Source organism: Chamaea fasciata, unplaced genomic scaffold, assembly GCF_029207755.1.
Source record: "Chamaea fasciata isolate MVZ Bird 193981 ecotype frontalis unplaced genomic scaffold, bChaFas1.0.hap1 SCAF_1, whole genome shotgun sequence".
NCBI lineage: Eukaryota > Metazoa > Chordata > Aves > Passeriformes > Sylviidae > Chamaea > Chamaea fasciata.
In genome coordinates this window covers 132,953,318-132,978,007 of record NW_027094086.1, presented here as the reverse complement: position 1 = coordinate 132,978,007, position 24,690 = coordinate 132,953,318, and the positions used below count along the sequence as shown (strand labels likewise).

Genomic DNA, 24,690 nt, shown 5'->3' with positions numbered 1-24,690 from the left:
TATTCACAAATCTCAAATGATTCTGGAGTCTCTGCTGAACAGGAGATTTGCCTCCCTGCCTGATTATTAGCAGGATTGGCAATATAGGTAAATAGATGTCTTTTGTAAGAAACACCCCATAAAGTGGAGAGTGGCAATGAACAATCTTTAATAGTGGTAGAAGGACAAAATTTTGATTTTTCTTTCCACTTTCACTATTAGCTGCTCCTGTACTCCAGAAACCTATGGGCCTCACTGTGCCTCAAAGTTTGATGACTGCCAGGAAGGATCTGAGACACTCTGTGAGCATGGCCTCTGCATAGATGAAGAAAGGGATCAGCCCAATAGGGTAAGGAACAATGTATAAACTTCATCATAGAGTACAGCATGAATAAGCAACAAATACTGCTGGGCATGACAAAACTGCCTAGCATGAACTGCTGCTGAAAAACAAGAAGAAAGGTCACTGTACAACATAACAGCCTCTCTGTTGTACCAGGGGTGGCAGAAAGCATCAAAAATGTCTTATGCCTTGTTAGAGGTACTTGTTACAGTATTAGATCTACTACTACATCCATAGGAAGCTTGGGAATATATTTTTTAGAAGTTAAAGTCTTATGTGAAATATAATATTCTTACTGTTCATTATTTGGGGAGAATTAATTTGCTAGAATATTTTACTGCTTAAATGATTAAGAAGGCCAAAAGTCATGAATCTTATTTTTCTTGGGAAAAAGCATACCAGCAGCACCTTACTGCCAGGGGCCTGGCAGCTGCCAGGGCTACATGGTGACTGGGTGACTGCTGCTCATCTTTGGTGCTCCTCAGTGTCAGCTGGATGTGGTGTCTGACTCCAGGCCAAATCTTTCCAAGCATCTGCTCTGGGTGGATGCTAGCACACACTTGAGGGCTCTTCAGGAGCAAGCCAGCTCATTCCATTTGGGCAAGAATCTGAGTACAGGGTGTTCACTCCAAAGGGACAGATGGGCCATGCCAGCTTTGGCTCTTTCCACTCAGAGCAGCCCTCCAAAACCACCCAGCCAAGCTTGTGCTCCTTAATATTCCTATACACCCATGCACCATTCTAGTCACAGCACATATTTTTTGTGCTTTGCTATAAAATAATTTCTTTGCTTAATTTTTAGAAGTTTCACAACTCACCACTTATTTTCTGCCCACTTTTTGTTGAGAAAGCTTTTCAAAAGGGCTCAGTGTTGGCTTAGCAGTGTCTGCTCCTGTGACAATCAACAATAAATCTCCCATTAGCTTTAATTGGACCAAAGCTAGATAAATGCTGAAATCCAGCCATTAGTAAAGTTTACTAGAGAGAAAACTGTTTTCCTAAAGGAAAACATGTATTCGCAATTTAATGTCAATGATGCACATTGAATAGACTACTGAATAATTTGATTAAAAGAAAACAGCCAAGATGATTTCAGGTTGCTTACAGTGATCTCTTTGCCCTGGTTAAAAGCAAGTTGATGACTTTTAATTATGTTTATGTACAGCTCATAATTGATCTTATCTTCTCTGGGAGCTTTGGGGTAAATTACAGATTTTTTTAATGAACATAATGAATGAGCCTGAGTTGCTTCCATAATCTGAATAAGTAAATTCAGAGGAAGAAATAGACTGAGAAAACTATTGAAGCAACTTACCAAACAAAATGTGAAAGGCATGTAATGCTCTGAAAGCTTTCTTGCTATAGTTGGAAAGTCATTTTGTGAAATTAACTCCTCCTGCCTTTTTCTTGACTATTGCAAATGTCTTAAATATGCAATGTGGTGTTTTCTGTGGCAGCCCAAGTACCACTGTATCTGTGAGGCTGGCTGGATGTCCCCTTCTGACAGCCCTGCCTGCAGTGCTGATATAGATGAATGCAGCCTCCCTGATCCTCCATGTTCACAGGATCCCCTTGTGCAGTGCCACAACACTCCAGGCTCCTACAGATGTGGTCCCTGTCCCACAGGTATCTCGTCCTTCCATGCTCTCAGGTTGGATGGGGTGGCAGAGGTACTACTGCCTGTGTATCATAAACACAGACACAGGATGCAAATGAGAGGAACTCCATGAAATGCTTTAGTCTGTGTTCTAGGGAATAAATACAAGTTGTGTTTTATAAAGGTCGCTCAGGCAGTGAAGTCTAATACACAATTTATCTCATTCTAAACTGAGCATCTAAATAGGTCTCATGTCCACAGTACCTTCACGTTCATCATGTCCAATCACCTTCACGTAAGAGGTCTGCAGTACTTTCACATCTGTATGTTTCCTGCCCTAAGGCAATATAAAATCTGATTATTCCCTCAGACCATATAACCTATGATTACGCTTCCTGAGCTGGGCAGATGGTGTCTATGGGAGAAGTTTTTAAAGTGTTTAATTGAAGTTGTAATAAATCTTTGCTGCAAAATATACATACATGCACTAGACCAGAACTGCATCCTCTTTAGGTAAAAGTGTGTTTGAATCAAAAATATCCAGAATACAGTTAAAATAATTCTTGTAAACACATGTCCACCCAGTTGTGTTTGAAACCTAATTTTCAGACCAGCATTAATTTTAATCAGTTATGAGAGAGACAGGTCTATTCTTGTGCTAATGAAGTGCAATTCAGTTGTCCTCTATGAAAAGATTTAGTCAAAGAAGAAACCAAAAAGGCCAGGCATTTTCTTTCTGATGTCTTTTCTGCGCTGCTTTTTAGGCTGGCGAGGAAATGGCTACACTTGCCAAGACATTGATGAATGTGCAAGTAATAACGGAGGCTGCTCAACAGTACCGATGGTCCAATGTATCAACACAGTTGGATCATTTCGCTGTGGGCTCTGTCCACCAGGTAAAATGCATTCCTTGTTGGTAATACTGTGGAAGGGCTTAAAAGATGAAGATTCAACACAATTGAGCCTGTTTTGGGGTAGATTTAAGAAGCTGAAAATTGTTTTTATATAAAGAAATGTCACATACACAATACTGCAGAACAGAATGCAGAGTCCAAGTATATTCAAACTGCTTCAGCTATTAATGAACATTGTATAGAGTATGCCTCTAAAGATGGTCCTCTGAAATATGTTTCTCCTGTACTAGGTGGGTATTTTCAGTGTTATAACCTTTATTTGGTGAAGTACTTCCTTTACAAGATCATTAATGGGAAACAAGGATTGCATAATCATGGTAGTAATTTTGTTGTCTGTATTAATTGAAGGAGTATCCTGTGTGCCATAAATCACAGACTGTATTGTCTGCAGTAAAAAAAAAAGCCTTGATAATTGTCACGCTCTGAATGCTGTCTGAGGAGGCAATGTTTCTGCCACAGAACAGCCCAAGCAGTGGAAGTTGCAACTTAGGTCTTTATAATTTAAGGTTTATAATTTAAAATGCTTTGTGAAATGCAAGGTATCGATACTAGAAATATAGCAGGAAAAAGTCTTTCTAATTGACTTTTTGATTGCTATTTAAATGGCAATAGACTGCAGGTAGTGAAGACTCCCAGTTAGTGAGTGGGTATCACCATTCTGGAAATGTGGCATCAGACAAATCTTGATGATGTCAGCTCTGGCCATAAGGAGTTGGGCTGCAGCGCTTTGGTCCTCCTGAATGTCCTGAGAGGATCTGGGTGCTGTGTTTGAGATCCAAGAGCTGCTCTTGTGTGCAGGTGGAAAAAATCTGTGTGTGGTTAGGGCTGACTGGGTGCAGATGTGTAGGGAGGGCAACGCACGGTGGCTGAGAGATATGGGCTTCTATGGCCTCACTGACTTTACCTGTATTTGGCATACACTAATATATCTTTTTTCCGCATCTATGGAAGGATTTATTTGCAGTCAGAATCCATCTCTTCAATGAAAGAGCCACAATAAATATGCCAGGTTTAACTTCAGCAGCTATCTCAATTCTTTCTTTTTAACAGCAGAAGACTATGATTCTACACCATGAATTAGTGTTTTGCTCACCAATTGATTGTTTTACTGTAAATTTTTAAAGGAAATTGTTTGTTACAGACTAACTGAGATTTACCCCTGAACAGGTTATGAGGGAGATGGACAAACATGTACCCAGGTTGATATCTGCTCAATAAATAATGGAGGGTGCCATCCTTTGGCTACTTGTACCTCAGCTCCAGGTATGATGCTTTCTTAAAGACTGTAAGTTAATATCAGTGTGAATGTCAAGGAGGATCTGGTTAGGATGAATCCACTTCATAGTAACATATCTAGATTGCAGCCCCTTTGCCACAGTCAGTTTTGCCTCATGCACGGGATTTTACAGGCAGGCTAGCTAAAGCAGCAGACTTTTGCACAAACACTGACAGAAGTAGATTTAGGCTCCACCAAAAAGAAGATTTTATCTTGAAACAGTGGAGATGTTCACCATTTCTCTCTGATGCAGTTTTCCAATTATACGGCTGCTTTTGCTATTCCCCTTCCCATAAACAGCCTTCGACTACCCCACTACTCCCCATGAAGGTGACCTTGGACTCTCAGGTACCCATAGCAAAACAACACTAGGGCTCTTTCCATGGAAGAGCTGGGCACTGACCAGGGAAGGTGTCAAAAGATCAAGTAAGTTAGAATTATATTAAGACTCTGCTTCAAAATGTCAAGGACATTTACAGACATTGGTATTGTCATTGTAACAAAACTACATTCTGTATCTTGTCTTATCTCCCAAGGGCCCATGGCACTTTGTTCCTGCCAATCTGGGTACACTGGAAGTGGATATGGGCCAAATGGGTGCTCTCCTCTCAGTGATATCTGTCAGCTGCAAAACCCTTGTGCAAATGGGCAGTGCTTGGTAAGTACTTGGCTCCTCACACATAGTGACAACATTGTGAGGTTATAACCAGTCAGAGAGACTTGGTGAGACTGAAGGCTGAGTGCAGACATACTACCGGAAATGAGGCAAAGTCAGTGGGGATTGCAAGATCAAAGGATATACCTGAGGAAAGCAAAGTGAGTTTCAGGGTACACAAGCCATTTCTTTGTGTGTGAAGTCGTGCCAATCTTGGCACTAATGGCTGGAGAAGTTGTGTTCAGTAGCCCACACTAGCCAGTGGAATGCTGATGGGAGAGGACTGCACTTGGTGGCACAGGAAAGTAATTTACCACCCTGGGTCATGGAGGAATTATCCATGATAACAGAACCAGTACCTGCTGACCTTCAGACTTAATATCTAGCAGAGTTAGTTATGAGTTCCTAGTCTGATCCGACTCCTGGAGTCTCAGGCTGTTTTATGAACATGGAAAGGGTGTTTGAAGGGAATTTCTTGCACTGATGGTAACCAAGTCTTTTGGACCTAAATTGATTGGTAGTACGAATTAATTCTCATGCACAGTGAACATTTAGTTTGTCCTCATGGGCCCTGTAAAGGCTTTTTTGGCTTCCTTTGTGAGGAGTGCTGTGCCCTGGCAAGTCCATGCTGCAAACCTGGGGATTTTGTTGTGGAGGATATTGACAATGGTGATTTTGCCAAAACATTCACAAATGCTAAAAATTTTTTCTTCCAGTAGAGTCTTTTCCCATTTATCCCCATTAGGCTGCAGATATCCCCCTTTTGGTTGTCCCTGGAGGCACAGGGAAGATGAGACATGAGATATGGATTTGGCAGTGTTAGATTAACAGCTGGATTTGATGATCTTAAGGGTCTTTTCCAAGCTAAATGTTTCTATGATTCTGTGGTGTATTACCTCTTGTTTTTCCATTTTCTGTGTGAAATGGTCCTCTCAATTACACCCCACTCCTTACCAGCATTCCTTGCTCTCTCTTCTGTAGGTATCTACTGTGTCTTCCCTCATATTTAAAGATATTTATACGACCCTTTGTGCCCAGATATTATATACTTTTTCTGACTATTCAGTTCATTTTATTCAATCTATTAAAAGATACGAAATCTTCCCCTAAATATATCCTAACATTCAACAGGAGGCAATCATGGCTACAAACTGCGACCTGAAGATAATAACACAGATATTTAAGTAATGGGACTACAGAAGCATCTAATAAAATAGAGAAACAACAGAGCTATATTTGGCCAGCATAATGAGAGTGGAAATATGTCAATTAAGAATCAGGCAACACAGATCAGGAAACACCTTTTAAAACAACATTCAGTGCCCTAAAAACACATCAAAACCCTCTTCCATCATACTGAAAGATCTCTTTGGGACACAGAGGACATGACTAGATAATGAAAAAGCAAATAGAGAATGCAATACACTGATTGTATGTCATCAAAGATGAGATAGTAGCCTGTACCTGGGACCATGTTCTGCTTTACCTTTAAAGATTGTGTCTATAAAACAAGAGAACATATGAAATTAAAACAGTTACGGATGTGGAAAGACTTGATTATACGGAGAAGTAGTACAGGTTGCAACAACAGAAATGGAAAAGAGACATACAGAATAAGGAATAAAGCTGAAAAGGTGATGAAATTGTTCCACTTTAACATTCCTCAGGATGAAAATGAAAGTTAACAGCCCTCATAACTGCTGTGCAGACTTCCTGGAGAAAGGCCTTCAGTGAAATGACTTATAAACCAGTTATCTTGCCTTGCTATTTATAAGGTTTAGGTAATATGATTGACTTGGTTCTAGTGTGATCATTCCAAAACCAAGCAAACAGCGTGATCATTCCAAAACCAAACAAACAGTTTTCTGAATGGCTAAAAGGGTACAGATTTTGATTTTTAAGACAGTAATTTGAAAGAGGTCTGCTAAGAAATAACTTAATTAAAAAAAAAAACCACAAAGAGATAGATAATCTAATTAGGCTTTGTGTTTATTTTGGTATTTACCAGTGACCATCAAGGCCATAAAAATTCAAAGGTTTTATTTCTTTACTCCAATATCTCCTCATTTATTAAGTGTAAACATCAGTCTTTCTGCTGACTCCATAGATTTCTTTAGGTGATCCATGCTCACAGTTTATTTGGTTTGTTTGTATCTGTAGGCAACGATCTCTGGCTATTTCTGCCTGTGTAATGCGGGCTGGACAGGCCCTAATTGTACAGAGAACATTGATGAATGTGTCAGCAACCCGTGTCAGAATGGGGGCACCTGCACCGATGGGGTCAACGGCTACTCCTGCGAGTGCACCAGCACCTGGACAGGACCACAGTGCCAGACTGCCCAGCAAGGTACAGACAGAACCTCCCCCTCCCCTCCTGGGAAATGGGACAGCAGGCTTCAGCGAGTAGATGCTTGGTGCATGGGACATGAATAAGGACTGAGTTATGATGTGAAAAACAACCCTGTGTTTGGTGGATTAGAAGTCCCAACCCTAATTCCCTTCAAGTCAGAGTTTTCCATGGGCTTTGTTTATAGCTGTTTTGTTTAGCAGTAGGAAAGAAACAATGAAGTTGATCTGCAGGCCTACTGGGCTTGGCTAGATGCCAGACATCCTAAAATCAGATCTCTGTTCCCGAGAAAGTGGTCTGGAAATCTCGTCGGGAAAGAGGATCTAGTATGAGGAGAACAAGAGAATATATTGATGTTTCTCTTTTGTGCATATTATTTCATCTGTTACGAAGCTGAAAGGTCCTGATATTCTTAGTCAAGAGGAAAAGCCAGAAAAGGTTTTCAAACAGAAATTTAATGAAAGAAATGTTAGCATGAAAATGAGGGACTCTCAGCTTTATACTGGCTGCAAGGTTCTCACTTTTCCTCCTAATATCATTTCTTCTACTTGTTGGAGGACTTTTTTTGCATTAATATTAATTAAACAAGGTAAGGATAGCATTCCAGTGAGTCCCATGTCCCTGTGGCAACAGAAGTGGCTCATTTTTTATTGCAGATTGCTGAGAAGAAAGCAAATTACATTTTAATGTAATACAGAATGTAAAACTTCCACTGATCCCCTGTGAAAACCTCTCTATTTTAGAACTATTTTAGGCTTTTTTCTATTTTCTTGAAGTATCTAACTAGTAATGTTTTATTATTAAGTCCACAGGGGAAAAAAAAATTTAGGCATTCATAATGAAGGGAAAGAAAAGCAGTTTTTATGCAGTAAGGAATCATACTGTACCACCTGTTCTTTTAGTTTCTAATCAATGAAAAATGTGTTTTCTAACATGATCATTTTGAATCTGGTTGAAAAAAGGTGAGATGTTTTAGACAGACATTTCAAATAAAATTGTATTCTTTTTACCACTTTTTGAAACAAAACAGTTTGGTGGGAATTGGCTATTTAGAATCAGTTCAGTGTTAAACTACAGGTGCTTGCTGTGCACTGTAGCTATATGTGCATTATATTTTGGCTGCTTTACAGACATGTTTTTCTGTAGCTATTTGGGGTTCTCAGTTCTCAGTTCCCTTGCATTGAATGGTTCAGTGAGAAAGGAGATCATGGTATATCATGAGCAGGATTATCAGGCCCAGAAATCTGACCAAAAAGAGTAAATAGAACAATACAACCTCTTCAAGATAACTTCTATGATGTACCATTACTGAGAAAGAATGTTAACTTCAAAATGCAAAATGTTATTTCATTGAAGGGGAAAATTTAGAGATTCAATCTGTAGATATCCTTCTGGAAGCAAAGCAGTTTATGGACACTACCATCAGACAGAGTCAATATCTTTTGGCAGTACCTACATGTTCCAACTGGTATTCTTTGTTCTTTTTCCAAGAACTATTTTTCTTTCAGGGAATTTGTGCTTTTTTCGAGATGTCATTCAACTTGAGAGGAAGTCCTAAAGATCCTTTTATTGAAGTGTTTTTCAACATTGTTTTAAATGGTCAAGTAGAAAAAGCTATGCAAAAAAAAAAAGGTTTTGTTTGTTTTAGTTTGTACAGTAATAGCACAAAATCTGTTTAATTTTCTCTCTTTTTGCAGTTTGTGGAGGATACCTCACAGGCTTGAGCGGGACTTTCAGTTACCCTAACAACCCAAACAGCCAGTGGTACAACAGTGGGGTCAGCTGTGCTTGGGTTATTCAAACTAGTCCCAACAAGGTAAAATAGAGTTCAGGTTAAAGAAATCCTCAGTCTGCAGGATCCCTCGGCTTATCAGAGCAAACATGACTATCTTCATGCTACACATGTTCCTATGTTGTGATCCAATCCCCTCGGAAAAAAAAGTTTTTCAAAAGAATAAATTTTAGATCCTTACAAACCTTTAGGCTCCTTAGCCTAAGGATTTGCTTGGGTTAGATTTTTCAGGCTTTTTCTAAGCAGCTGAGGGTTAACGTTTATTAGCGTACCTCCAGCTACCAAAGGGAACTGTTCCACATTGCCTTAGAATGTGATCTGTGAATAGCTGCATGAGAAAAGCTCTGCTCTGGTGGACTGCACAGGGGGTTCCTGAGCTGAGTGAGTTGGTCAGAGCCTGGTGCTAACAACACCAAGGCTGTGGGTTTGATCCCCTCATGTGCCAGCTCTTCATTTAAGAGTTTGACTCGGTGATCCTTCTGGGTCCCTTCCAGCTCAGACTATTCTGTGATCCCCAAACAATTTCATGTTTCTGATGTCTGAGTGCAGAAATATAGAATGCTTAATTCATATTGTCAAAGGCTTTGTGTAATAACAAAAAAAAAAGCATTTCATTTTTTTAAGGATTAATTTTTAAGTGTTGCACACAAATGCATTGTGTTATAAATAACAACTAGAAATATGTTACTTCATAATTTATCATGAAATTTCTTACTTGGGATCTAAGTATTTCATGTATTTTTGACATTTTGTGGAATTAATTGTCATTTTATAAACCAGTGCTTAACAGTGGTTTATACGGCATTACATATATATATATGTATGTGACATGTCCTCAGCCTTAAGCCTGAAGCCACTACTGTCTTCAGCAGAGCATATTACAGCACATCAGTGAAGAATCTGAACAAACTTAAAGCTCTGCATGTCACTAAGTATCCAGAATTGGCTTTAGAGACAGTGATTTTATATGTGTGAAACAAAATCATTGAGTCTTTTAACTCCCATTACAACACTTTCAACCATAGCAAGGGTGAAAACTGCTAATTATCTGATGAAAAAAACTGCCAAGAGAAACGTGGAATAAGGTATTTTATACTGTGTTTTAAGCTTTTCACATGGCTTGAAATTTACTCATATATATATTTTGCACATACCACACACACAGGCAAATGGTCTCAATTATTAGTTTATAGAAATAATACTCTTTCCAGAAAACTTCACTGACTAAATTCTTATCTGTCTATCTTCTCTCTTTCCTTTTGATGCTTAAGATTCTTCAATATTCCTTTTTGTCCTGGAGTATTTCAGGAAATGACATAATGGCTCTGAAGTTCATAGATTCTCACAGGTGCATGAATACATATGTCTGCTCTATAAAGTTTCTGCATAGAAAGTGTCTCAGCAAATGGAAAAAAAAGAGACTTCTTGTTTTCTTGCTTCTATTAGATTCTGCGTATTACTTTCCCACTTTTCCAACTGGAGACAAGTAATGAATGTAACTCTGAATTCCTTCAAATCCATGATGGGCCTTCAGCATCAATGTTCATGCTAGGAAAATACTGTGGCTTCCCAGGTCCTGCAGAGCTTTTCAGCTCCCACAACTCTCTGTATTTTTGGTTATACTCAAACCACACCATTACTGGAGGTTTTACTGTTCATTGGGAATCTCATGATCCTGGTAAGTTGATGAAATGTCAAGCATCTTTATGGCTTTGGAGTAAAATGAATTACTTACTTCCTTTGATTAGGAAACATTAGGAACAGAAGGACAGTGTTTTTCAAGTGAGTGAGGCTGAAATGTAGACATATATATCACTTGAAGATATTTTCAAACTCAAGCTCTAGGCTGCTTTATTAATAGCTTTCTGCTGTTTTTTAAGGCAGCTTTACACCTCCTGTGAGGAATCCCCTAAAGAGCATGTGTTTCTGGGGATTCATTTAGTCAGTTCGCGTTTTTCGCAGAAGTATCTAGTACTTCAAGCAAGCAAGTTAATGGTTTGTTTTGCCACTGACGATTTACAATAGCCTAAATGTTCCAAACATAATAGATTTTAGGGAATTGGATTTTAAAGAATGTGTGAGGTTTTTGGTATGATTTGTTGTTCATTTCTGCCTGAATTCTTGGTAATGCTAATTGGGTGATTGTTCCAGACGGTCTGGCAATGCATCTCCAGAGATTGACTTCAAATCATCTCACATAACATTAGGGTCACTTCAGTTCAGTATATTATCTAGAAAGAAAATAGTGCATTGGGTTGAGTCTTGAACGAACCATAAAGTAAAAAAAGCCATTTCATTCTTTCTAGAAATATTTCTTGAAATGCTTTTAATATTATTTTTAGTGGTTTTTTTTCTTTGAATTGTCATTATTAGATTGATAATTACTAATTAACAAATACGAGTACTGAAAAGTGAAAGCAGATATTTTGGAGGAAAAAAGAGCACTGAAAAACCAAAAAAAAAAAAAAAAAAAAAAAAAAAAAAAAAAAAAAGCAAAGAGAGCAGTATAGATGAGATTAAACTAGCTATTCCTGAGGTATAACACATGATATACCCCTCCCATTCCCAACTGTAGAACTGATATTATTTTATTACAGGTATATAAAACAGCCTTACCTGTAATTAAACTTCCTTTTTTCCCCCCCCTTTTAATGGAAACCGTCTTGTGATAGGATAAAAAATGGAATAGTTTTTTTTTTAAAAAAATATTTACCAAGTACAGAAATTCAGAATAATTTTGTAATTCCAATCCATACACAGTGCTTCTGATTATTCTTCTTAAGGCATATTCATCATAACTGGGTAAGAATCTTTCTTTTACTGTGTAAATCAAGAAATACTTGGAGTTCTCCTTTTGAAATTGAGTTGCAGAATTAACTGCAAAATTTAAAGAAAGAAGAATCTTGGCTGGTTTGTTTGGCTTAGTATTTGTTTTAAAATTTATTCTGACCCCAAAGTGGTAGCTAGCTTTGACACTAGAGGACAATTCATCTTCTGACCCGACATGCAGTGATAAAGACTCTGTCGTTCCATGTCTCTTTTTGTTAGAATGCGGTGGTGAACTGACAGGTACTTATGGCTCGATAAGCTCTCCAGGATATCCTGGTAACTATCCTGTAAACAGAAATTGTTTCTGGACCATCTCAACCAGTCCCGGCCTCCTCATCATGTTTGCTTTTGGCACACTGAGCCTGGAACACCATGAAACCTGCAGTTATGACTATTTAGAGGTAAAGTGTAATTGTGACTTACGACAACATTTTGTGGATATGTTATTGCAAAACAAGATATTTCAAAACTTTTTTATGTACAGAAGGGGGCTGTTTGAAAATTTAATCCTGGATTGAAATGCTCCTTTTTATTTACATATTCCAGCCATCCATTCACAATCAGAGACAATAGGACAGAAAGGGGACGAGAACCTGCTTCACTGAAGTCAGTGGAAATCCTGTGACAAAAAGGGTAGGATTCAGGCCAAATACATGAGGGGAAGCTTTCACTTTCTCACAAAGTTTGGTCTCCAAACTCCTTGTCAAATGTCCACCCACAGAGAATTCATGAGCCTATTGGAAACTATTCAGGAAAGGGATCTAAGACTAATAGATTCATATCGTAACTCACACAGCCGTCCACAATTTGACATATGAGCTTAGGGCTTTTTGTCAAGTGTGACATAATGTTTATGGAATTTGCCAATACATTTTCATGGAAATGAGAAGTCAGTTTGGAATAGTATGTTGTGTCCAATGCAGAGCATGATTTCAAGAAAATGGTTCAACAGTAGATCTCCTGACACTTTCTTTCCCTTTCACAAAACCCTTGATGACTCCTGGCGGCAGCATCACAGCTCTACTGATGGATCTGTTTCTTGGTTTCCCTCCATGTACCATGCACAATACCTCTGGGGCCTCTGAGATAACTTACAGAGTGTTGGTACAGTTCACAAGTGGCACACATATGATAATCCTAAATGTTGATCTGTCGTTCTGTCTAGATTCGAGACGGTCTTCTTCCACAAGACCCTGTCCTTGGTAAATACTGTAGCACTGGATCTCCACCCCCACTCCAAACCACTGGTCCATATGCATTTATTCACTTCCACTCTGATGACTTAATTACTGATAAAGGCTTCCATATTGTCTATACAACATCTCCTGGTAAGTAAAATACTCAGGATTAAAGTTTGGTCTGTGACATTCTCGAGATAGAGCCAACAACACATGAAAGGAGGCAATTAACACTTGCTCTTAAATAATATAGTAATTCATTTTGATTTGCAGGCATTGTACAGAGGCAGCCTTAAAAGGAGTTACTGTACTTATTAATTTTTTTTTTCTTAATATAGCAGATCCAAGTTGTGGAGGAAATTTCACAGAGAGTGAAGGGGTTATCACATCTCCTTTCTGGCCTAACCCTTATATCAACAGCCGACAATGTGTCTACATTATCCAACAGCCAGAGGATGAAAAAATATTCCTCAACTTCACCCATATGGAGCTGGAGAGTCATAGCGGTTGTTCCGCAAATTATATAGAGGTGATTCCCATAATCAGTTGATATGAAAGTTTGATTGCCTGTGTGTACAAGAGCATGTATAACTTCTGTCCCAAGGGCCACTGCAGAAATAGGTGTTAATCAAACAACTAAGTATACGAATTTACTAGGGTCCAAAAGTCACAGGGGCTGAAAGAGCAGGATGGTGCATTTGGAGTGAAGCAAAGATAAGAGAATGAGAAAAATTGTCTAGCTTAACACTAATTCTTAATAGTCTGTACATGATTAAGGGGGAGTTTGGACATTTGGTAAATGTATATCAACTGCAAGAAAAATAGAATTAATGCCATAGCTGCCATGCAGCATTTTCTGGACTCAAAGTATATGGAAGATCTTGGTCTGAAACTAAAAAAAAGCACACCATATAAACATTTATACACACATTCCCAGGGAAGTGGCTGAATTACCATTCATGGAGTATTTACAAGATGTGTAGAAGTGGCTCTTAGGGACATGATTTAGTGGTGGGCTTGGCCAAGCTCAGTTTACAGTTAGACTCTAAGATTGGTCCTTTCCAACTTTAATGATTCTATGATTCTATATACATATGTAAAGCTGGGAGTTAATTGTTGCCATAACTGAAATCTTATAAGTCTAATTCAAGAATTGTTATTAGTCTAAATCTAATTGTCAAGGAAAGCAAAATGGTACAGTTAGAATGTTTCTATATGGAAAATGTAATATTAATGTAGAGCTAATGTCAGTACTTAGTACAATCCACTTGAGGTGACTTTTACTTTTGCTTTTACTCCTAACTCTCTCTTCACTGGTTCACAATGTTGTGTTACATACAAATTTACAGCTGTAGGGTGCCTTTTAAGTACATGAGACACCATGTTTTCCTTTCCTTTGTCATCCCTAAGCCCAGTTTTGTCCAGCTGCTGGTGTGCATCCTTCATCTGGCCGCAGGTGAGGTCTGGTGCAGTGCTGTACAGGCTGGGGACAGGGCTTGTCCCACTGCTCTGGCCAGGGAGCAGGGCAGCCCTGGGATGTGGGCACCTGCTGGGCTGGGCATGGACTGGGGCAGGCCAGGATAAGGGAAGTACAGGGAAACCTGGCTCAGCAGAGTCCGTGGCCAGGCAGGGCAGAGCTGTGGGGAGATGGAGACTTACCAGGCTGCAGATTTGCTGGGGCAGGGACTGACAGCCCTGAGGGTCTGACATGGGTCCTGGACAGTGACAGGGCCCTGGTGGAGGCAAGGCTGGCCCCAGTGAGTCGTGGTGGTGCCCTCAGAGCCTGACAAGCTCTCTGTGTTGATGCCCCTTCTCCTACCATGGCATCCCTGTTCTTTGCATCATGCCCTGCTCGTCATGTCTCAAGGCCTCTGCTGCCATACCCAGCTTGTATTTCTCCGTACAGTCATAAACACCTCATCCCACATGGGATGGCTGCTGGGTACCACAGCCCTGTAGAAAACTGTGCCTGTGCTGTGCAGAGCTAAACAGAAGGAAAACAAACAGGGTACAGTCAGTGGTTGATTTGTGAAGGTGCCACCGCAGCTGAAGCAGGCGGGAGCCATCCCTGTGGCCCAGGAGAGGGGTCCAGTACTGCCAGCCATGCAGCTCAGTGGCAGCAGAGGTTTGGTTTTGTATTTAATCTCTTCTTGACCAGTGAGGAACAGGCCCCTGTGAGCTTTATGCTGTTGGTCTATTTTTAAAAGATGTTATTGTGTTGACATTGTTCCCTTCTCTCCCGTAATTCAAAGGCCTAGGTTGGAATGAAACGTAATTAGTTTCTGAAATGGGAGGGGAAGAGTGTTTAATGAAAACAGACAGCTTTTGTTTGTTTGGCCTGCTACTCCTCTTGCCTAATTGCTGGCAAAACAGCAGCTAAATTCACAGCAGCCAGAGAAACAAAACCATTTCTGTTGAACACCATCGGTTTGTATTAGTTCAGCAAGGCATTTACCTCACTGTTTGCTGCTCAGTCACAAGCCCTTCAGTTTTCATGTGCTTCTGCTCTCCTCTTCTTCCTGCCCTCTTACTCTGTGGCTCAGTCCAGAGCAGAGAAATTGGACTGACATTTTCTGGCTGGGACAGTCAGTAAAACCGAAGTACTGCGCTCTTTATTAAGGCCTGATTTTTTCACGTGTGCTTTTGTAAAATACTATCCCACTGGTTCATCTAGGGAGATAACTTTTGGGTGTTTAAGTTACTTTAAAAGTCATTCTCCAACAACTCTGTTGTCACTTTGGAATGGTGCAGATTATTCCATTCCCTGGCTATACCAGGAAATCTGTAGACTTTCCACAGGGACCAGACACAGCTCACAGCACTTGCTCAGGGAAGGATGTTTATTTTCTTGCTAAGGAAGGGATCTGCAACAAGAAAATAGAGACAATAAAGCTTATTTGAGAAAGGCTGTGACATGATGGTGCAGAGGTAAGATACTAGCCAAGGCAGTCCCTTTTCCATGCCATCCTTCTAACCAGCAATGAAGACATTAGTCACTTACATGGCTTAGAGAACCTGTTATTTTTATCACTACTCACTGGTCTATATAAACAAAAAATGTAAGGAAAATCAGCTCAAGAAAAACATGTAAACTCCTGTGAAATAATATTTTGGAAGTTTTCACTGCTTTCTAAAAATATTGACTAAATATTTTGGCACAAATTCTTATGTCAGCTGCTCTACTGTAAATCCAGAATAATTCTGTCACCTTAAACTCAAATTCCAGGGAAATTGAAAATATCTGTTAGTCAGAAAGCCATCTCATCAGCTTTAGACTGCAAAGCTAGGCAAGCAGGACAACCACTCCCTGTTCACCAGGCTCATAAGGGTTCCTTACCTTCTGTCTCAGCCCATGAATGAATACAGCTGAGGAAGAAAGAACTGGTAATGAGAGGGGACCTGAAGGCTGGATGTTCCTGGTTTGCCAGTGAATTCACTGGAATGATTTCTTGGCTTTGACAGCATATACAATTTTAAAATAGAATATAGAATATATTCTATTTTAAATATTTATATTTATTTATATTTTATATTAAAATATTTCTATTTTCTATGTTTTAATATAGAATTTATAGTTTTAAAAGCAGTTCCATCTGCATTAACTAGGACCACTTTTACAGCAGAAAACAAAAAGCGTTTTGTTTTTGGGAGATTCTTTGGGACAAAAACTGTATTTTTTTGCTTGGGCCGAGAGCAGAGGACCTGTCTTTTGGACCTCAGGTTGTTGTTGCTCACTTGAAATGAGATGGGCACCTCAGAGGTATACCAGGGCTCTGCCTGGTTCCCTTGTTGTAGCTATTCTTACTCATGGAATATGGATTCAGAGTGTGAAGTTTTGAGGTTCTAATACCTTTTTCCCATCTACTCCCCTTGATAACCAGCATTTATAATCAACTTTAGGGAAAATATATAAGATACATTTCTCCTTTGATAAGCAAATTGATTGAGGTCAGTAAAAAGGCAGTGCAGAAGGTAGAAGCTGGATTTCCTGATATAGCCTCATTGCCAGTATCATGCATTGAACCCTTCAGATAAAGGAGTGAAAAGATGTCAGTGTGCCTCTTTACTGCGTTAGGGACTTGGAGTGGCATCTCCTGCAACTGTCTGCCTGCATTGATGTATGGGTGTGATGGGACAGATGCTTGTTCTGGAGAAGTGCCATTGAAAAATCACTGTAAACTTCATAGCCAGAAAAAGAAAATCAAAAATACCCTTTTCATCCCCAGCAGATTTTAGTGCTGGGAAAAATTTCACGGCTATCATTGTTGAGAACCCTACCTGTCTCTTTCATACTAAAGGTGTCACTTTTGGAAGCATAGACCCAAATAGTGCTGAAACTGTGGTTCATAGAGAATATAATTTCATCCTAATGTCCTGTGACAGCAGCATGTTTTAGTGTCTTCTGTGCTGATCATCTGATTGCTCTTTTAAGCTCTCATAAATCCTGTGCTCATTCCAGTTACTGTGATGGCTCTTTGCCCCTCTCATAAATATGTAAAAAAGTTACTCCTTTTGTTATGTAGCAGCTCTTGGGAGATTATAATTTTATCTGGCTATCAGATCCCAGCGCTTTTATGATCTAACAGTTTTCTTTCCTCTTTTTGATGACTAGGTTCGAGACGGTGACAGTGAGATATCTCCTCTTATTATAAAGATCTGTCATAATACACTCATGTCTCCAATCACTTCTACCAGCAATAGTCTCTGGATCAAATTCAAGTCTGATGCTTCTGTGCAAAGAACTAGCTTCAGGGCTGTTTATCAAGTTGGTAAGAGGAACTGGTCATTTGCACAATGAACTTACGTGTAATTTGGACATTTTTGTCATTTCTATCCCATCTTATTCATATAATAGGTTAAACACAAACTTCCAAAGAAAGGAAAGAAAAAACAGTCTATTTATTTAAAAGATGTCTGCAGTAGGTTTGCTGTAGGCACTCCTAGCACGCTCGGAAATGTGTCCTTTGTTGCTTCTGACCATGAAATTACCTCAGATGGTTAGAGGATGGTACTAATAACAGCAAAGTTGTGGGTTTGATCCTCATATGGGCCATTCATTTAAGAGTTGGACTCGATGATCCTTGTGGGTCCCTTCCAATGCAGAATATTCTGTGATATGATATTAATGATTCTGTGATGTGGTTTATCAATGATTTATCACCTGATGCTGACATACCAAAGCTGTTATAGCTTCAATTCTGCCTAAATCTTTTTACTTTAATTTTGCCTGTCTTTAAGTTCTTAACCACCAACAAGTCTTTCTGTGTCTGTGAAACAAAAGAGTCCAATTAGTTTTCATGGGCACAGTTTGGTCTTCTGTACAAGCATGTTTATGCTATACCTATAGTAAACTGTTCTTTTAAATATGCTGTGAATACTACTTGAGTGATCTGTAAAAACTGCTGTAATAAGATAGTTTAGGGTTTAGGGATGGTTTTCTTCTAATTTCATAGATACATACTTGATACATCAACCTTATGATACATTCCTTGAAATCATTCATTACAAGTTCTGATTCTTGGTGTCTCTTGACAGCCTGTGGAGGTTCCTTGTCTGGAGCAGGCACAATCCATTCACCTTATTACCCCAGGACATCCCCTCACCCAAAGACCTGTGAGTGGATCATCTCCCAGCCAGCTACCAAAGTGGTCATTCTAAACTTTACAGACTTTGACATTCGAAATGCAACCACTTGTGATTCTGACTACATTGAGGTAAAGAACAATACACATATGCTATGAATAGTAGATGTGTATCTGCAAGTTCCTTCTTGTACTAATCTCCACCAAAGCAGAAGTTCTCGACAGACGAGCACTCCTTCCAGCAGTCACAATAGCTGTTCCAGGTTCATAATGGGATCCCAAAGCTTTTCTTGGTTCTCCAAAGACGTTGACTGTTTTTAAAATCAGAGAAAAGTATCAGGTTTCTTTAAACAGGTAGGCCTGATTTGGGAGGTTTATGTGGTATTTACTGCTGAGGGTGTAAGATCTCATCTTTTTTCTGTCTGACATGCTTTGTGGGGGACAGTGTTTCTCTGATAGGCATAAGGTTGTATTTTATGTGCCTGTAGTAAAACCACACTGAAGAAATAGTAGGGTTGACTAAGGATCTCTTTTATATAGTTCTTATTAATTACTTTAAGCTTAATACTTGAGTGTAATAAAAATTTCTATGTGATATTTTGAATACACTGTTCTTCAGGTCAGAGATGGCAACAGTGGAGATTCTCCTCTTTTGGGGAAATACTGTGGTACAGCTGTACCCTCTAGAGTGCAATCCACACGGAACAATCTCTATATCAAATTCAGAGCTTCCTCACTTACCAACCTTGGCTTCAGAGCTCAGTACTGGCCATTAGATACAGGTAAGGACTGTTTTGCTGTTTTCTGTGTAGAGTGTTGGGACTTTCCAAATTTTCCTGCAAACGGAAAACAATTGGCAATCAAGTTTTATGATGGTGTAATGGGAGATATATTCTGAATCAGTTACTGTGTAGTATGCATCAAGGAAGAAAGACTATGAAATTCCAGAAAGAAAAGTAAGCAATTTTATAAGTGTCTAACTCTTTTTTTATAAATGTATAATTTAAACTGATGTTTTAAATCTCTGCAGTATGTGGAGAGACTTTCACTGGACCATCAGGAACCATTACAAGTCCTGGTTATCCAGATGTGTACCCACATGGGATTAACTGTACCTGGATTATCAACGTTCAGCCTGGCTACCTTGTCCGCCTGACATTCACTTCATTTAACTTGGCCTTTGATTATGGTTGCAAAACGGATTATCTTGAAATATATGACAACAGCACTATGCAAAAATTGGGAAGGTAAATATGTCCATTACCCTGCAGAACTGTATTACTGTGGAGTGAGCACTGTTCTGCAGGTCTCGACATTCAATTTTCTTCCTTCCGTTTTGTGTATAGACTATTTTCTCTTCATCACAGAAACAGTAGTTGCAATTTTTCTGCTAGGATAGCTTGCTTTCCTTGACCATGGAATGAAAAGCACATTTAAAAAAATAATATATTGGGAGAAACTAAGTTGTATCAAAAGGATAGCTTTCAAGGACAGGTTTCAATAGCTGGCTTTGTCCAGCTCCATTAAAATTTTGATTTATGGAAAATAAATTGAAAAGCATTAATATATCTCTGCCCAGAAAAGACATGATTTTAAAAACTTGCAGAAGTGAAAGACAGATTACTTAAGAGGCTGTGCATTTGGATCTCTGCAAAAACTAGACCACAACCTCCATTTTATGGGATTTAATTTTCACTTTCTCCTGATTTTATCTTAGGGAAGATTATTTCCTTCTATTCCAGTTCTCCAATTTGTGTATGCACGAGGTTTTCTTGCTGCCCTAGAATTCAAGAACATTTGAATTACTTGGAAACAGTATCCAGCTGCAGCTATACACTGTAAAATAGTTGGCTGACACGGCAGGTTTTTGTAAAATAAGGAGCAAACGACTCTCATAATGGAGAGCATTTTGCAATCTTGGTGTTTGGCCAGCCACTCTGACTCCTACAAAAGAACAGAGTATATTGTAGGTACAGGACAGTATAAATTCAATAAGAATTTGACAACTTGATGTAAGTCAGAGTTTCTTCTCTGATTTTGCCAGGCTTTAGATTTGTACCCTTGTACATGTAGTATGCTATTTAGTCCCATGATACAGGGTATATGCCTGGGACCTGTATCATCCAAAGGAGAGAATTGTTTAGATATTCAAACTTCACAGGAAAGCTGAATTCTCTTCCAGTGATACAGATGCTTTATAAAGTACTGCCATTCAGTTTGGGGTATCCTTTTGCTGCAGGTACTGTGGAAGATCAATTCCACCATCTCTCACTAGTGGTGGCAATATGATGACATTGTCCTTCATGACAGATCACAGCATTGCAACTGAAGGCTTCTCAGCTAATTATATCTCCCTGAATGCATCCAAAGGTAATATATCAGTCTGTTCATTATGCAAATTAAATGTTTTCAGCTGTCATTGTAAATAACCACTACAAGAAACAGAGACATTATTTTCTATGTTGCCAGAAGACTGCCTGGTGCCTCTTCTACTCCTTCTTATTCATTCTGCTTTATTCAAAAGCTTTTTACTCCCTAGGAAAGCGGAAAGCAATTTCTGCAAGCAGCATCGTTGCTTTCTTTAAAATGTCAGTAAGAGCTGACATGGCAGAACTGCATGAATTATTTAGGAAAAGTATTTTCAGAAATTTCTTTGTCCATTCTGAGCTGAGTATATGTGATGTAGGAAACTTAGTGATCATGGACAACTCACTTGAATGGGAGACTCTTGGGTGCCATAAAAAAATTATTTAGTCTCTGTAAGGTCCAATATTATGGTAGGTAGAAAAAGATCAATTAGAATGACATTTGATAAAGCAGCAAAAGAACCTGAAAGCACAAACGATTTCTTCATTAAAACAAAGTGCAACCTTTCTGTCTCCACCAGAGTTCAGGGCTCCTGTTATGCATTAAATCCCTTCTTTAAGTATTTTCTAAAGGGCTAAGACTTGTATCAGTGAGGTAAAGGAAGAATGACTGCTCATTCTCTCTCTAATCTTCTCTTTTGGACATTAGGAGGAGTTTTAGTCACAGAAAGGGTGGTGAAACTTTAGAATGGACTGCCCAGGTAGGTGGTGGAGTCACCATCCCTGGATGTGTTCAAGAAACAACTGGACACAGCACTTAGTGCTTTGAAAGGTAGAGGGACAGGGTCTGCCTAGCAGAACTAAACCACAGAAGAGGCAGAGTGGCACAAGGGAAAAAAAAGTAAAAATGAGAATATGTTTGTAGCTGGGATGTTTGTTATCCATCACTAACCAGTTTCTATGTTGTTTCTGCGTGTGAGTGCAGACTACGAGGGATTTGTTAGATGAATATCAGAAATTCATAGTATTCATCTATGCAGCCATAAACTACCAATGACTGTTCATTTTGTGCTCTTAGTTTCTTTAATTTTCCTAATTCTTGAATTTATTCAACCTGCTTAAAGCAGCAATTTTTCCAATTCCTACTGCTTTCTTGGTGACATCTTGGTAAAATTGGCCATTATTTTGTCTGTGAATCTTGTGTATAGGTGGTACCAGTACAGATTTTGCTACTGTGGTTTTATTCACTACCAGATAACTTACAAATGTAAAGAAACAATTTCCTTAGCTGCCTTAATTTATATTTGAGTTATCTGGCATTGAAAACAAAAAGCCAGTAGAAACAATTAAGATTTAACGGGAACTATTTCAAAGAGGAAATTTCTATTTCTTAGAAAGCAATATGCAAAAGACCCAAGTTTTAACAAGTTTTACTTTTAAAAATCTTTCCAGGAAAACTCTGTAGTTTGAAATCTGAATTCTTACTAGTGAGAAAGACTACTATCCTTATAAAGTCTTTTTTTGAGCCTTTGTTTGCAAGTGCAAACTAAACCTTCTGTAAATATCATTGTTGCTTTTTAATGTGATATTTTTTCTTTTTAACTCAGCTCAGATTACTATTTCATGGGTGGATTGATTCCTTCCTAAATATTCCTACAGCAGCTTTTCTCAGAGTCCATCAAGATCAAAGTATTCTTTACTCAACATTAATCTGTGTTTCTGTCTCTGTTGTAACCATATCTCTTTCTGTGTGTCTGTTAGTCATGTCAATGCTGTCCAGTTTCACAGTTCTGCCTCTTCTCTTCTGTATCCCCCACCCCCCGCCCCCGCTTACCACTACCATGGTGATTAGCTTTTCTCATCTTTCATCCAAAGCACTGCAATATGTGTCAAGTGGAGTTCCAACTGCACCAATGCTGTCCCTGGAATGTTTTCAAAAAATGCCTTAAAAATCTGCTGTCTCTTCAATGCTTTTAACAACTATAGAATATGTTTATATGAAATGAGTGCTATGTAATATCTTAATCCAAACTCTATAGAACACCTAGAATTTTCTTTTCCCGTAATGAACACAAATATCTTTACTGCTCTTCAGCCAATCTGAACTAACTCTCAATTTATTTTCACTCTTGGAACAATCTCTAGAATAAATGCTTTTTAATTTCAACCACTACAGCTTGTATAAATATGGCAAAGTGGGAGATAGCTACTGAAACTGAGAGTTATAAACTTACAGAGAGGCTGAAACTATGACTTGGTTTTTTTACAAAGATTTGTTTCTTTTGGTCCAGTACAAGCATAGCAGTACCATAAAGTTTTCATAAATACCAGAGACATAAAATTCTTTTTTTTTTTTTTTTAAGAATAAAGTGTTTTGAAACTTCTGTGGCCTGAGAGAAGGTAAACACATATGTGTATGTGGATTTTGCTATGAGAAGAAACTCCTCACTTCCCTGCAATCATACAGAGTTTAATTTTCCCACTGTGAGACGTTTAGGTCTGATCTTCGTCTCATGTATATCCAGTTACATTAAGGTAGCAAATTGCTAAGCATAATAATGTCTGAGAGATATACTAAAACTATGATTTCTTTTTCTTTACATCTGCTGCTAATTTAGATTTTTTTCTGCTAAAGAAATGTGGTTCTAATAATGTTTCTTGTGCAATAAGAATTCTTCATATTATTCAGCTGTGTTTTCTTAGCCAGCTAGAGCATAACCAGTATCAGAACCTGTCAAAGATGTTCTGGTTCAAATTACACATTTCAATAGTCTTTTGTCTGGAGTTGTTTCAGAGAGAAGGAGCTGTTGAAAACATGGATAAGATTGTCCCTCCCCCCCCCCCGCCAAATAAATTTGAGTTAAAAAAAGAAGGATATGTAGGAGGGGATTTTTTTAATGCAAAATGAAATTTATTTTCTTCTCCATGCATCTTGGTAAACAATGTTTTTGTTAGCATGGCTTATCTGTGATATATTAAACACTTGAAAAGTAGCCTGAAAAGAATAAAAGGCAAAGCTATATTTCCTGAAAAAAAAAAATTAAAAAAAAAATAAAACTGAGTGCCACAAGATGCAGCCATGGCCATGGCCCATAAAGTGCAAACAATTGTTTTAGCATTCTGCCAGCTAGTAGCTGTGAATAGGTTGTGTAGCAGCAATACAGATGGAAATCCTTCAGTCAGACATGCCCACATGATACTCATTTTAAAATGTGTATCACCCACTTCAGCTGTAGGTACCTTGGTTTCTTAGTTGCCATCCTTCTCTCTTATAAAACGGAAAGTCACATGGAATGCAAGGTAATATTTTGATTTGTTTTGAAGGGTCCAGATCTCAACTACTAAACAGATGAATGTCACAAAAGCCATGTAAGTGTTATGGTAGATTTTAGGGTTGTCTTCTGTCAATTTTGGCTGACCACATCACAAACAACCCATGTAAAAATATCAAAAATCCTTTGAAAGGGTTTAGTTTTTCCTGGAACTTTTGTGCAGGATCTTGATAGATACAGGCTGCAATTTTCCCATAGGAATGCTACTGGAGTCAGTGCTATTAATTTTTTTTCCCTCAGCTTCTTCACAAATAAGTGGGAATTTGTCTGTTTTACTTCTAGTCGGGGTTTTGGCAGTGTGTTTGGTTGGTTTGTTGGTTGGTTTTCTGGTTTTTTGGGGTTTTAAAAATTTATTTCTTTAGAGATGCTTCATTTCAGTCATTCTGCTGGGAAAAGTTAACCATAACAAGGCTTTTAGCAGATTGCCTTCCTGATAGACTTTTTATTCCTGGCCTGTCTCTGGCTTGGTGAAAGATAATTTTCCTCATTATCATCCTGAAGTCTGAATATTATTTATCAGGATGGGTAATCTGGTTTTAAATAGCTTCATTGTGGATTAT

The 24,690-nt window shown here is 38.6% G+C and overlaps 1 protein-coding gene across 1 annotated transcript in view; it reads left to right on the top strand.

Annotated features, from left to right (window-relative positions):
- CUBN (cubilin) overlaps positions 1-24,690 on the top strand; it is a 141,679-nt gene that overhangs the window by 7,224 nt on the left and 109,765 nt on the right. The window contains exons 7-22 of the mRNA XM_066198415.1: positions 202-328; positions 1,780-1,948; positions 2,684-2,815; positions 4,001-4,096; positions 4,646-4,767; positions 6,925-7,111; positions 8,809-8,927; positions 10,350-10,581; positions 11,952-12,133; positions 12,898-13,060; positions 13,249-13,439; positions 17,523-17,679; positions 18,446-18,624; positions 19,112-19,274; positions 19,523-19,739; positions 20,732-20,862. Of these exons, the coding sequence (XP_066054512.1) occupies positions 202-328; positions 1,780-1,948; positions 2,684-2,815; positions 4,001-4,096; positions 4,646-4,767; positions 6,925-7,111; positions 8,809-8,927; positions 10,350-10,581; positions 11,952-12,133; positions 12,898-13,060; positions 13,249-13,439; positions 17,523-17,679; positions 18,446-18,624; positions 19,112-19,274; positions 19,523-19,739; positions 20,732-20,862 (2,567 nt within the window). The remainder of the gene's footprint in view (positions 1-201; positions 329-1,779; positions 1,949-2,683; positions 2,816-4,000; positions 4,097-4,645; positions 4,768-6,924; positions 7,112-8,808; positions 8,928-10,349; positions 10,582-11,951; positions 12,134-12,897; positions 13,061-13,248; positions 13,440-17,522; positions 17,680-18,445; positions 18,625-19,111; positions 19,275-19,522; positions 19,740-20,731; positions 20,863-24,690) is intronic.